Source organism: Xyrauchen texanus, chromosome 9 (assembly GCF_025860055.1).
Source record: "Xyrauchen texanus isolate HMW12.3.18 chromosome 9, RBS_HiC_50CHRs, whole genome shotgun sequence".
In the NCBI taxonomy this organism is placed as follows: Eukaryota; Metazoa; Chordata; class Actinopteri; order Cypriniformes; family Catostomidae; genus Xyrauchen; species Xyrauchen texanus.
In genome coordinates this window covers 12,812,837-12,825,455 of record NC_068284.1, presented here as the reverse complement: position 1 = coordinate 12,825,455, position 12,619 = coordinate 12,812,837, and the positions used below count along the sequence as shown (strand labels likewise).

At 37.4% G+C, this 12,619-nt stretch overlaps 1 protein-coding gene across 1 annotated transcript; it reads left to right on the top strand.

Annotated features, from left to right (window-relative positions):
* Positions 1 to 2,462: 2,462 nt before the first annotated feature.
* On the top strand, positions 2,463 to 12,399 carry LOC127649466 (lipoamide acyltransferase component of branched-chain alpha-keto acid dehydrogenase complex, mitochondrial-like). Its single transcript, XM_052134562.1, has 11 exons — positions 2,463 to 2,726; positions 3,099 to 3,222; positions 3,341 to 3,416; positions 4,297 to 4,478; positions 4,574 to 4,698; positions 4,943 to 5,180; positions 5,531 to 5,697; positions 7,824 to 7,901; positions 10,007 to 10,198; positions 10,693 to 10,764; positions 11,007 to 12,399. Exons 1-11 carry the CDS (start codon positions 2,676 to 2,678, stop codon positions 11,172 to 11,174), a joined length of 1,473 nt encoding a protein of 490 aa, XP_051990522.1. The 5' UTR covers positions 2,463 to 2,675; the 3' UTR covers positions 11,175 to 12,399.
* Positions 12,400 to 12,619: the final 220 nt, after the last annotated feature.

The window sequence follows — 12,619 nt, the reverse complement described above, 5'->3', positions numbered from 1 at the left end:
GCCGTCTGTGGCACCATGGCTGGACGCCTACGTTTGACTCGCCAGTGTCCCCCCCAGGCAGACACATGGGACATGCCTTCATTGAGGTCCTTAAAAAGAGGAAAAGAATATTGTCGATGAATAGTTTCTGTTGCACGCCCTGAAGTTATCCCCCATGAAAATGAGAATGCGCCTGAAGGCAGCCAGAAGTTTCCTTGAGTCAGACAATGGAGGAAATAAGCTTAATTTCGAACAGAAGTCCCAGGCAATGGAGCCGCCTCACAGCTTCACCTGCCAAAGTGTCACGACACAAAGGTAAGAGCAGCTCAAGTGACAGACTCAGGTTACAACGCAACCCCAAAAAAACCTGGCTGTGGTACTGTCAGGGGTTTTTCGTTACTCTTAATTCACATAAAGGTGGGAATGTCACTCCTTACAGCATACTCTGTCTGGATTTGTCACATGACCTCAGTGTCACATTCATATTTTCTCTATTAATCTCTGTCAATAAAGTGGCTTGTAATTTTCCCTGTACCAGATGTCTGTGGAGTCGCTTTTTCTTATTCAAGGGTCAGTTGCTGGGAGACTGGGCTAAGCCAACACCTGAGATGAGGACATGGTGTTGAGGCCAGACTCCAAATGGAACAGGGTTTCTAATAACAGGCAAAGCCACTTCACTGTATGAAGATATCTGAGAAACACTGGGGGAGGAGCTTTTCCTCACAGGACTAGGATGGAATGAAAAAAGCACTGAGATACCGTAAGTGGTTGGTTGACATGACATGCTTTTAAACGTGTACAGGGTGTCAGAGATAAAAGAAGAATGCTCCCTTTAATTATCACACAGCTCTCAGGAATACTTGGTTCTGATTGGTCAGTTGCAGCATTCTATGATCAAATATGTTTCTTGAATTATGCCTGAAAAACCATGATGTAACTGATATTTGTACAAAGGTAAGCAATTTTCTAAATAGCTATGCCCTCTTTCTTCTCTTATAATAAAATATTCAAATCAATATTTTGTGTACATGTTTTACTCAAGAAGTAATCAAGAAAAATTATGGAAAAGCCCAATTTTTTTAATTAAAATATAAAAACATATATTATACAGTCATACACATTTTTGGAAACACTGTAAAATCTGAAGAAAGTGACTTATAAAGGGGTTAGCTGTGCTGTTTGTTATAGAAATGAGTAACATATGGTGTGATAAAACAAAAAAAAAGTCAAACAAACATTCAAAGAAATAGTTCACCCAGAAATGTGGGTGGAAGTGGAGATTTAGAGAGAAAAAGGACTTAAATGTTGATCTGTTTCTCACCCACACCTATCATATCTCTTCTGAAGACATGGATTAAACAACTGGAGTCTTATGGATTACTTTTATGCAACCTTTAAATGCTGTTTGGATCTTCAAAATTCTGGCCATCATTCACTTGCATTGTATGGACCTAAAGAGCCGAGCTATTTTTCTAAACATCTTTGTGTTCTGCAGAGGGAAGAAAGTCACACAAATCTGGGATAGCATGAGGGTGAGTAAATAATGAGATAACTTTCATTTTTGGGTGAACTATCCCATAATTTGTTATTCATAATTACAATTATTTGGACATGTTTCTGGTAATTCGATTCACAGAAGCATCCACATTGTGATATGCCATGGGTGAATATCCTACTTCAGTGCAAAAACACAGTGCCTGTCCCATGCTGCACCTCACCTGCACAGACTTCTTTTTTAATGGTCTTAACCCATTAATTATAATCAGACAATAAGCAGCAGATTACCATGCAGGTGAAAAGAAGTTCAAGGCCACTCGTGCTAATCTCACCATGAGAATGGCTGCTTAACAATGGGAACTGGGTGAAAAGATGTCTCAAGAACTGGGTCACCTGACCATCAGCAGCCTTGCAATGGAACAAGACCGGCTGCATGAGAGTAGACAGCATAAAATAAGATCAAATATGACTGCTGGATAAATTATTTTAGGAGCACAATGAGGACATTTCTCATGTTTATAATCCTTCTTGTTGTTTAATATGAGGATTATCGGCTACTGGCTTTAATCTTGGTGCAGGATATTGGCAAATGATGACAGATAGGAGAGTGAACAAGAAGACAATTACAATGATTATAGAATATATTATGCAGAATATACACTCTTGTCATGTGACCCATATGCAATCAAAATATGACTTTTTAATTAAAGTTGCAAAACTGCGTGTACACTTTTAAACTTTAGTTCGACTTTTAAATGTAGCATCTGCCAATGATTGCATTCGATAATGTTCTCGTATCTGCTTAGGAACATAAAATGTAAATAAAACTTTGACAGGTTACAACGATATTCAGCGAAACTATAGTCCACAAAAAACAGGCATTGGCTGGTCAAGAGAGGCGTGAGCATGACGTATGCAGAACGTAAACAAACAAGATACTGCAAAGGATCGAGATCGTCAACACTTGCATCACTTCCGGTTAGCGTTAATAGGAAGTGGCGCTTTAATATTTTCTCAATGAAAAATGTATAACATGTTTTCTAGCAATGAACTGTAGTGGTTATTATTGTTTACGAAACTAAATAATGTAAAAGAAAAGGCTGTTATGCCACAATTTAGCTGGTTGTCCATATGTCTGAGTTTCAGGGTGTTGATGTGGAGTGAGGGATCTCGCTAAATTAAGAGCATCTTGGGCAAATATGGCGTCGGTGATACCAGTGCGAAATTCTCTGAGAATGCTGAGACGTCTGGTGAGTTTACAGACATGCTTTCGTTAAGCTTCTCAAACAAATAAAATGCATAGTGTCAGAGATATCTTGTTTGATGTGCAAGTTCACTTCTTTTGTTGCGAGTGTGCACAATTTGCAAATTAAATAAAAAAACAAACAAATGTTCTTGTCCAGTCCTCTGAAGACACTCAATCTGTTTCATGTGTTTATTTTTAATGACTGCATTCTAGTCTTGGTTTAATGTATTAGCTAATGACTACTTTCATATTTAATTCACTCAGTTCCAGTAATTTTAGTTACTGTAGATACACACCTGTATGTGCAAGACTGATAAACCTCACCATTTTGCTTATAAGACCAAAGTTGCCATGGTTTAATTGTGTTAAATCAAAGCCTCAGGTTGTGTCCCATCGCCTCCAACAATGTCCCAGGCTCCAGGCCACTGGACCAGCCCCTGTGTGTCATATCTCCACACCCCTCGCTTCAGTTCAATGGAGAGGCTTCAGATCAAGCCATGGTGTGTGCCAGAATCTTGTCAGCTGAAAAGACTGTTATTCTCCCCCCATGTTTTTGTCATTACTTATAGTCTTAATTAATAAGACTGTTTAAGTTCATGTTTTCTCTTATCTGTTCAGTGGTGTCTGGACAGATGCTTCAGTTCAAACTCTCAGATATTGGAGAGGGCATCATGGAGGTCACTTTAAAAGAGTGGTATGCCCATGCATTTTCTCTTATAAAAATGCTGGAATAGAAAATGGCAAACAGTATAGAAAAATGAAAAAGAGTGGCAGTTAGTTTTGTGCGGAAAAGCACAACTCACGGCCTAAAATTAATGTATTCTTTATTGCACATTATTGTCTTCCTGGAAATGATTGTGTTAAAGCATAGCAGGCTTAAAGGAATAGTTTACCCAAAAATGAAAATTCTCTCATCATTTATTCAACCGCATGCCATCCCAGATGTGTATGATTTTATTTCTTCAGCAGAACACAAAATTAAAATTTTCTGAACAATATTTCTGTAGGTCCATACAATTGAATGGTGTCCAGAATTTTGAAGGTCCAAAAAACACACAAAGTCAGCATAAAAGTAATCCATAAGACTCCAGTCTTCAGAAGCGATATGATAAATGTGGGTGAGAAAAAGATCAATATTTAAGTCCTTTTTTTACTATAAATTATTCTCTTTACCCAGTAGGGGGTGATATAAATACGAATAATGTAAATTGCCAAAAAACAAATGAAGATTTATAGTAAAAAGGACTTAAATATTGATCTGTTTCTCGCCAACACCTATCATATCACATCAAAAGACACGGATTATACAACTGGAGCCTTATGGATTACTTTTATGCTGCCTTTATGTGCTTTTTGGACCTTCAAAATTCTGGCATAAATATTCTTCTAAAAATCTTAATTTGTGTTCTGAAGAAGAAAGTAAATCATGTAAATGAGATACTTAAATTTTTTAAAATGAACTATCCCTTTAATAAATCGGATCCTAAATCTGTTTTAGTGATTGACCGATTGACCGACTAATTTGTGCTTTTCTATGGTCCTCACTATATATATATTTTTTTCTATCTATGCAGGTATATCAAGGAAGGGGATCGAGTCTCCCAGTTTGACCGCATTTGTGAGGTCCAGAGTGACAAAGCGTCCGTCACTATCGCGAGTCGTTATGACGGAGTCATTCGTAAGCTGTATTATGACGTAGATGCTACTGCTCTTGTTGGTTCCCCTCTCGTGGACATTGAAACAGAAAGAGCAATAGGTAAATCACTGCCTTGGTATCCAAACAACTTTGAATTGTCCTTCCAGTTCTACTTTATTCTGTAGTAATACTGTATGACTCATGTTGTCCTGCAGAGGGCGTTCCAGAGGAAGATGTGGTCGACACTCCAGCATTATCCCATAAACAACTACACCAGGAAATTAAGGACCAGAAAACTCAGGCAACACCGGCAGTGCGCCGTCTGGCCATAGAAAACAATGTAATTTTATCGTAATAAAATAAATTGCATTACTGAATGGTTGCTTAGCTGCAGCAATGCAATGGTGAACTGGAACTATTGCCCTGTAAATCACTGCTAAGCAAAATTAAAATTGTAGGCCTTCATTTTGATGTCCTTGTGTAGTCCCTTTATCCTAAATTAATGTATGAATCTGTCTAATTAAAGGAATGTTCTGGGTTCAGTACAAGGTAATCTGTTGATCTCTGATTCTGTCCTCTGTTAGATTAAGCTCAGTGAGGTGGTCGGGACAGGAAAGGATGGCCGTATTCTAAACGAGGACATACTTAATTTCTTAGCAAAGCAGACAGGAGCCATCCTGCCTTATGAGAAGAAAACCCCAACACCAGTGATGGCAAAACCCACAGCAGACTCCCCACCCAAAGAGAAGAAGCCTGTCATGGCTCCTCCAGCGATCCCTCAACCGGTCTTCACTGGGAAAGACAGAACCGAGCCACTAAATGGTGAGCTCGACAGTCAGAACATGTGTTAGATGTATTTTATGTGGTAAATGCAAATGAGGTGCAATTTAGACTATATGATTATTACAACAAGGAATAATTGTTTGTGACTAACAATCCCATATCATTTTGTCTATTTATGTATATATGAGTAACTTCCAAGCTTTGTACTTACAATATATGGGAACTATTAGTGGTATTCCACCATGTGCGGATTGAATGTTAAGTTTATGATAAGGCCTATATGCCTTTCAATGCTCTAATATAAAATAGAAATGGCAATTTATGATGCTTTGTAAGATCACGCTTTCTTACTAACTTAGCCAGGTTTTTATGTTAATGCTTGAGCCCAGGTTTCCAGAAGGCCATGGTAAAGACCATGACTGCTGCTCTGAAGATCCCTCACTTCGGTTACTGTGATGAGGTGGACCTGACACAGCTAGTGCGGTTATGCTCAGAGCTGAAGGGGCTCACGGAGTCTCGGGGGGTCAAACTCGGCTTCATGCCTTTCTTCATAAAGGTACTAACTCTCCTGTTAACTTTAAGCATTACCATCTGTTACTGTTCATACACCCATGGACAAATAACATATTTATGCATTTAAAATTGAAGGCCCATCTTGCCATCAGATCAAAGTCTTGGGTAACAGAAAATTATGCGTACATCTTAATTTTTTTATCAGACATGATCACAACATCTCACCAGTTGTTTTTATAGTGCCGTTTATTGTCTCAAGCTTCCCATGCAAACAGTGTTTCTTGCAGAATTAAATTTTTGCAGCAGAGGACTGATCCATTAAATGAACTAGCTTGTAAGAGTCATTTGTTTTGGAATCAGACTACACTTGTTGTCCATTTATCGTCTTTGTATTATTTTGCACAATGTTTTTTTTCATCCACAAAATTTACGAAAATTTTCATTTTGTCAACAATAACAAAGATTAGACAAAAACATGTATCATGATGATAAAACTAAAACATTTAATTCTAACATGCTGTTGACGAAAAATTTACTGCAACATAATAACAGTGTACAAACAGAGTTTTTTTTTATTTATTTTTATTTATGAAAGAAAAATCTAGAAAGAATTGATTCAAATAATCCAGTTCTAGTATATTGGGGATTTTCCCACTACGTGAGCTGCAAGAGCTGAACACCTCTACAATGAGTTCATTACCTCAATAAAACATCTTATATATGTGAGAATATTATGCATTATATATAATATATGTGAGAGATATTACAACTGCAGATGGCACCGACAATGAACGAATGAACAGGTAAACTTGAACTAAGTTATGCACTTTTCAGAACGCGTAATTGTGAATACGCGGTTTACACATATTACAATATCCTAAACTGTCTAAATGTGAGGATTTCACAACGGAGTAACTTCTAAAAAGTAGAAACAAATTCAGAACATTCATTATATTTTTCTCATGTTGTTTTATCTTACATATTAAAGGGATTGTTCACTCAAAAATGAAAATTATACTTGCCTCATGCCATCCCAGATGTATATGACTTTCTTTCTTCTGCAAAACACAAACAAAAATTTTTAGAGGAATATTTCAGCACTGTAGGTCCTCACAATGCAAGTGACTGGTGACCAGAACTTTGAAGTCCGAAAAAGCACATAAAAGCACCATAAAAGTAATCCATAAGACTCCAGTGGTTAAATCAATGTCTTCAGAAGTGATATAATAGGTGTGTGTGAGAAACAGATCAATAAAAAGTATTTTTTTACTATCAATCTCCATTTTTACTTTAAAATATTTTCCACATTTGCATTCTTCGTGCATATCGCCACCTACTTGGCAGGGAGGAGAATTGTTAGAAAAAAGGACTTAAATATGAATCTGTTTTTCACCCACACCTATCATATCACTTCTGAAGACACAGATTAAACCACTGGAGTCATATGGATTACTAATATGCTGCATTTATTTGCTTTTTGGAGCTTCAAAGTTCTGGTCACCATTCACTTGCATTGTATGGACCTACAGAGCTGAAATATTCTTCTAAAAATCTTTGTTTGTGTTCTGTAGAAGAAAGAAAGTCACACACATCTGGGATGTCATGAGGGTGTGTAAATGGTGAGAGAATTTTCATTTTTGGGTGAATCTTTAATATGCTTGATACTTGTTTAAATAATTGTAATTTGTTTTTAAATTTTTCAAAATATTTGGTTAAAGTTTGATCTGTTGAAGTTTTTGTCATTTTGCTTATCATCACTTGTTATTTTAGTCGTCAAAAATTAAATTTCATTATAGTCAGAGTAAAATTGTAAATAATAAAATTGACAACATTTTGATAATTTTTTATTATGAATAAATACAAATCTGTGTGAAAATTAGCAGATTTTGTGGCACCCAGTCTTTATATCTCATCGCATTCAGTTCAGACTCCAAACACACAACGTCTACAATCTGTTAATTGATTGCAAAAGTTGCAATCTTCTGCATTAGTGTTTTTCCAGTAATCACAAATGACTAGAAGTCATGGAAATTCATTTGTTAATAGTTATGGGAATCTTGTTGATGCAACGATGTTTTTAAATAAGCTTTGATTGCTGTCAATATTCCAGGTGTGTGAGGTCTGATTGTATTTATAAAACTTTGTTGTGGTTATACACTGTTTCATCAGGCTGCATCTCTTGGCCTCCTGCAGTTCCCTGTTCTCAATGCCTCTGTGGATGAAGACTGCCAGACCATTACATATAAGGCAAGACACACGTCCACACTTTAATTATATCACTGACTTTCATTTGGGGGGGTCATAGTTTGCAATACAGTTGTGTTAAAAATAAATAACAGTACAACATCAGTAACCTAATGAACCACTGTTATTATTAGTAGTGATATTTCTGCATTGCAAATAATTTACTGGTAGATGTAGTAGTGTAATAGAAAAACAACAGACCAACTGTCATGACATGCACGCTGCTTGTTCTCAGTAATTGACTCAAAATAATAGCAGTGTGGAGTTTAATTGGAGTATTCATTCATTCTGTGAAAAAACAGGTGTCATTCATTTTCCTTTATTAAGGAATAAGGGGAGCACATTTATTCACACATTGTTATGAAATATATTTCATTCTCAATTGCTAAGAAAAATGGGCTTTTCCAAACATGGTTCGGAGGAACAACGTAATTTGATTCAAAAGTTGATTGGAGTGGGGGAAATGTATAAATAAGTGCAGCCAATTATAGGATGCTCAGCTAAAATGATCTCAAATGCATTAAAATGACAACAAAAACCCGAAACATGCAGAACAACTACTGTTAAAATGAATCAAAGAATAGTCAGAATGGCAAAGATTAAGCCAATCATCACCTCCAGAAAGATTAAAGATGATCCAAAATGACCTGTAAGTACTGTTACAGTCAGAAGACGTGTCATGCTAAGCTAAGCTAAGCTATTAGCATGAAGCCCCTGTGAAGCACCATTGTTGATAAAACGGCATGTGAATAATTGGTTAAAATTTGCCAAGGAACACATCGATTGGCCCAAAGAGAATGGCATAACATTCTGCGGACTGATGAGAGTAAAATTGTTCTTTTCGTGTCTAGTGGTCATCGACAGTACATCAGGCGACCCTGGGAACTAGGCATGGGCGATATCACATATTTTCTTTTCGATCCGATATCAAGTACTTTTATGCCGATATCGCCGATATGGATACCAATACAGATACCTCTAATACATTATTATAATACATGTTATGTCTATGTTTGTCATTACTTGGTGTGAATAACTCCAGATGATGTTTTTCTGTCATTACCTCAGGAAAGCACTGATCCCTCTTTGAACGAGCGCTGACTGAAAGGGTGAGCGCTGTCTGTCTGCTGGTGTATTCTAGCATTTCTGAGCTTCAAGATGAGCGGAAGGAAAAATAGTTCCTGTGCCATGCAACAGTTCACTCATACCATTCTTTTTTCTACTTTGAAGCTTATGAGATGCATTAATATTCATGTCCTCTAAATAATAAGATCAATAGTTAAAAAAACGAAAAACTTAAGAATCAGTATTTTTATGTGAGGATCGATATTCTTGATACCACATCAGTATCAGAAGTATCGATACTTTAGTATCGATCCACCTATCCCTACCTGGTACTGAATTCAAGCCAAAGTACACTGAAGACAGTGAAGCATGGTGGCGCAAAAATCATGGTATGGGATGTTTCTCATACTTCGGTGTTGGGCCTATATATCGTATACCAGGGATCATTGATCAGTTTGAATACATCAAAATACTTGAAGAGATTATGTAGCCCTATGCTAAAGAGGAAATGCCCCTGAAATGCGTGTTTCAACAAGACAACAACCCTAAACATACGAGTAAGCGAGCAACATCTTGGTTCCAGACAAAAAGGATTGAGATAATGGAGTGGCCAGCTCAATGCCCTGACCTCAACCCCATTGAAAACTTGTGGGGTCACATTAAAAATGCAGTTTCTGAAGCAAACCCTAAAAGTTTTGCTTCAAGTTTGCTTTTGAAGTTCTAGTTTTGCTTGAGTTGTTTGACTCAATGCAATGCAGATGTGCAGCAGTTATCAAAAACAATGGTTATGCAACTAAATATTAGTTCAGTAATTTAACAGATTAATATTCCCTTTCTTTGCTTCCTTTGAAATAATACCACAGACTTGATCAAATTTGTTAATGCTTTGATTTGATTCACTTTTATTAACGCACTGCTATTTATTTGAACACAATTGTATATGAGGTGTAATGTACTTCCACACACAACCTTTTGCTATATTTTGTTGAACAACGTTGTCATTGTCATTATTTCTTCACTGGTTTTCCTCTGATTTCTCTCAGGCATCTCATAATATTGGCTTGACCATGGACACTCCTCAGGGACTCCTGGTGCCCAACGTGAAGAGTGTTCAGAGCCTTAGTGTGTTTGATATCGCGGTGGAGATTAACCGTCTGCAGGCTTTGGGTTCAGCAGGACAGCTGGGCACTGATGACCTCACTAGTGGAACCTTTACTCTGTCCAACATCGGCTCGGTGAGGTTCCTGCTGTATGTGTAATAGTGAGTCATTTCTGTGGGACCAAATGGAATTGAGAAGATAATGACCAAAAACTCCACCATCTGCAATTATTCAGGCAAACAGGTGGACTACAATGGCAAACTAACACCAATGTTGCAATGTAAAGCCACTGAAACAGATTTCTTTTCAATGCTGCTAATTGTGCAGAAATTTCACGCTTCTCTTATAAGCGATTGTGTATCTGGTCTGGAAAAAAATATCACCACTTGTTGGGCCTCCACTGCTGCCTGCCCTTGAAGGTTGTCCCTCATGGTCATTTGCCTTTCGTGTTTGCAGTTTATATACAGTATAAGAGGCTGAAAAGTTGAAGCACATTTTATGGACTAAGCATGCGAACAACAGCAGGCTTTCAATAGGCTTCTATCTGCAGTCTAGAGATGGTCTGTTCTGTCATCATATAAGAATTAATCTAGTATGTGTGTATTATTTGAATTAATTTTTTTCCTTAGATTGGAGGGACGTTTGCCAAGCCAGTGATTCTGCCCCCGGAGGTGGCCATCGGAGCTTTGGGAAAGATCCAAGTATGTTTTCTTTAGCCTTTAATCAGAAATCCAATTGTATATCTAACTGCCTTCAGTTGATCTACAGTAAATGATTGGAGTGATGGTATTTCTTTTGTATGTAAAATGTATAGTTTGAATGCATTGTAAGTCACTTTGGATAAGAGCTTCTGCCAAATGCATCAATGTAAAATGTGTAAGTCAATATCCAAATTTACAACAGTTACAATAAGATACAAAAAACTCTTTTAAAACTGCCACAGGTGCTGCCCAGGTTTAACTCCTGTGATGAGGTGGTGAAGGCACACATCATGAATGTTAGCTGGTCCGCTGATCATAGAGTAATAGATGGCGCTACCATGAGCCGCTTCTCCAACCTATGGCGCTCTTACCTGGAAAACCCAGCTGCCATGGTCCTCGAGCTCAAATGAATGCTACTATAGAAATCACCTCCCTGGAGTGTCTCTTTCTGGTTTCCCATGGCTGCAAATCAATGGTTTGTGGCAATCGTGTGAAACTCAAGTTTCTGCTTTCACATTCTTTTGTCGCCTTATTACAGATTAAAGACTGCTACTGTAACGTAGAATTGCAAAAGCCTTGTGTTACTGAAAGTGCTTTTGAGTTGTAGATTTAATTTTCTGAAAGTTTTTGACAAATTCATATACATGGTTGGAAAGGAACTTGAATGAGCCTACACTTTTGCACATGTAAAATTCTGAAAAGTCCTTTTAGGTTTTTATAATGGAAAGGGCTTGTGTGTGGGATGGAGACGGACACCAACTGGCTCTTGGGTTGGAATGGAGAAGTATACGAACTGTAGCATCTCATTGTCCATTAACTTTAACTGAGACCTCATTCACACAACAAGCCTGTGTATAGCTCACAGACAGCCACTTCATCTAAAACCACTTGAAGCCTCTGCGGACATTGTTCAGTGGTGAAGCACCACCACATAAATGTTGGACAAACAATTGGACCACATATGGAAAGCTTGTAACCGAGTTATGGAAATGGTTAAAACATATTAACGGGTTGTATTAACAGAATGTGTGGCTTGTTGTAGTTTACATCAGATAAATATTAAACTTGCCCATTTGTCTCAAGGATCTATGTGTTGTGCCTAATGAAATGCTATTCTGCTCACTACATTTGTAGTGTTTATCGGAGTTACCTTAGCCTTTCTGTCAGCTCAAACCAGTCTGGCCATTCTCCGTTGAACTCTCTAATCAACAAGGCATTTACATCTGCAGAACTGATGCTCACTGGATGTTTTTAGCACCATTCTGAATAAACTCCAGACACTGTTGTGTGTGAAAATCCCAGAAGATAACCAGCAATCATGCCATGGTCAAAATCACTGAGATCACATTTTTCCCCATTCTGATGGTTGAAGTGAACATTAACTGAAGTTCCTGACCTGTATCAGTATGATTTTAAACATTGCACTTCTGCCACATGATTGGCTGATTAGATAATCACATGAATAAGTAGGTGTACAGGTGTTTCTAATAAAAGTGCAAATCCACTTCCTATGGAGGTCTATGGGACAATATGGGGAGTGTTGTCCAGTAGACCTCCATTGTAAGCCTTTTTTTCTCTAGGCTTAACTGTAATGTGGTTACTGCATATGCTACAGCTGATCTACCATACATGTTTAATTAAAAATGTTGTGATGACCACACAACTATTAAGGGAAAGGGTTTGTTAATGTCATACATACGCATGTGATATACAACCTTTGGATAATACACCTTACTATTTCTCAAATTACAGAACTTCAAACAATCAATCCACTTTGCTTTTGGAAATATAAACTTGAAGGATTTTAAAGTTTTTAACAAGACAATTTGATCTCTTTCAAATAAAAAACAGGTAA

Bases quoted from the DNA above. Each gene is read 5' to 3' on its own strand.
- LOC127649466 (XM_052134562.1), top strand. From the start codon at position 2,676: ATGGCGTCGGTGATACCAGTGCGAAATTCTCTGAGAATGCTGAGACGT. The intron at 5,698-7,823 runs GTACTAACTCTC...CTGTTTCATCAG, and splicing joins TCATGCCTTTCTTCATAAAG to GCTGCATCTCTTGGCCTCCT. The intron at 10,199-10,692 runs GTGAGGTTCCTG...TTTTTTCCTTAG, and splicing joins CTCTGTCCAACATCGGCTCG to ATTGGAGGGACGTTTGCCAA.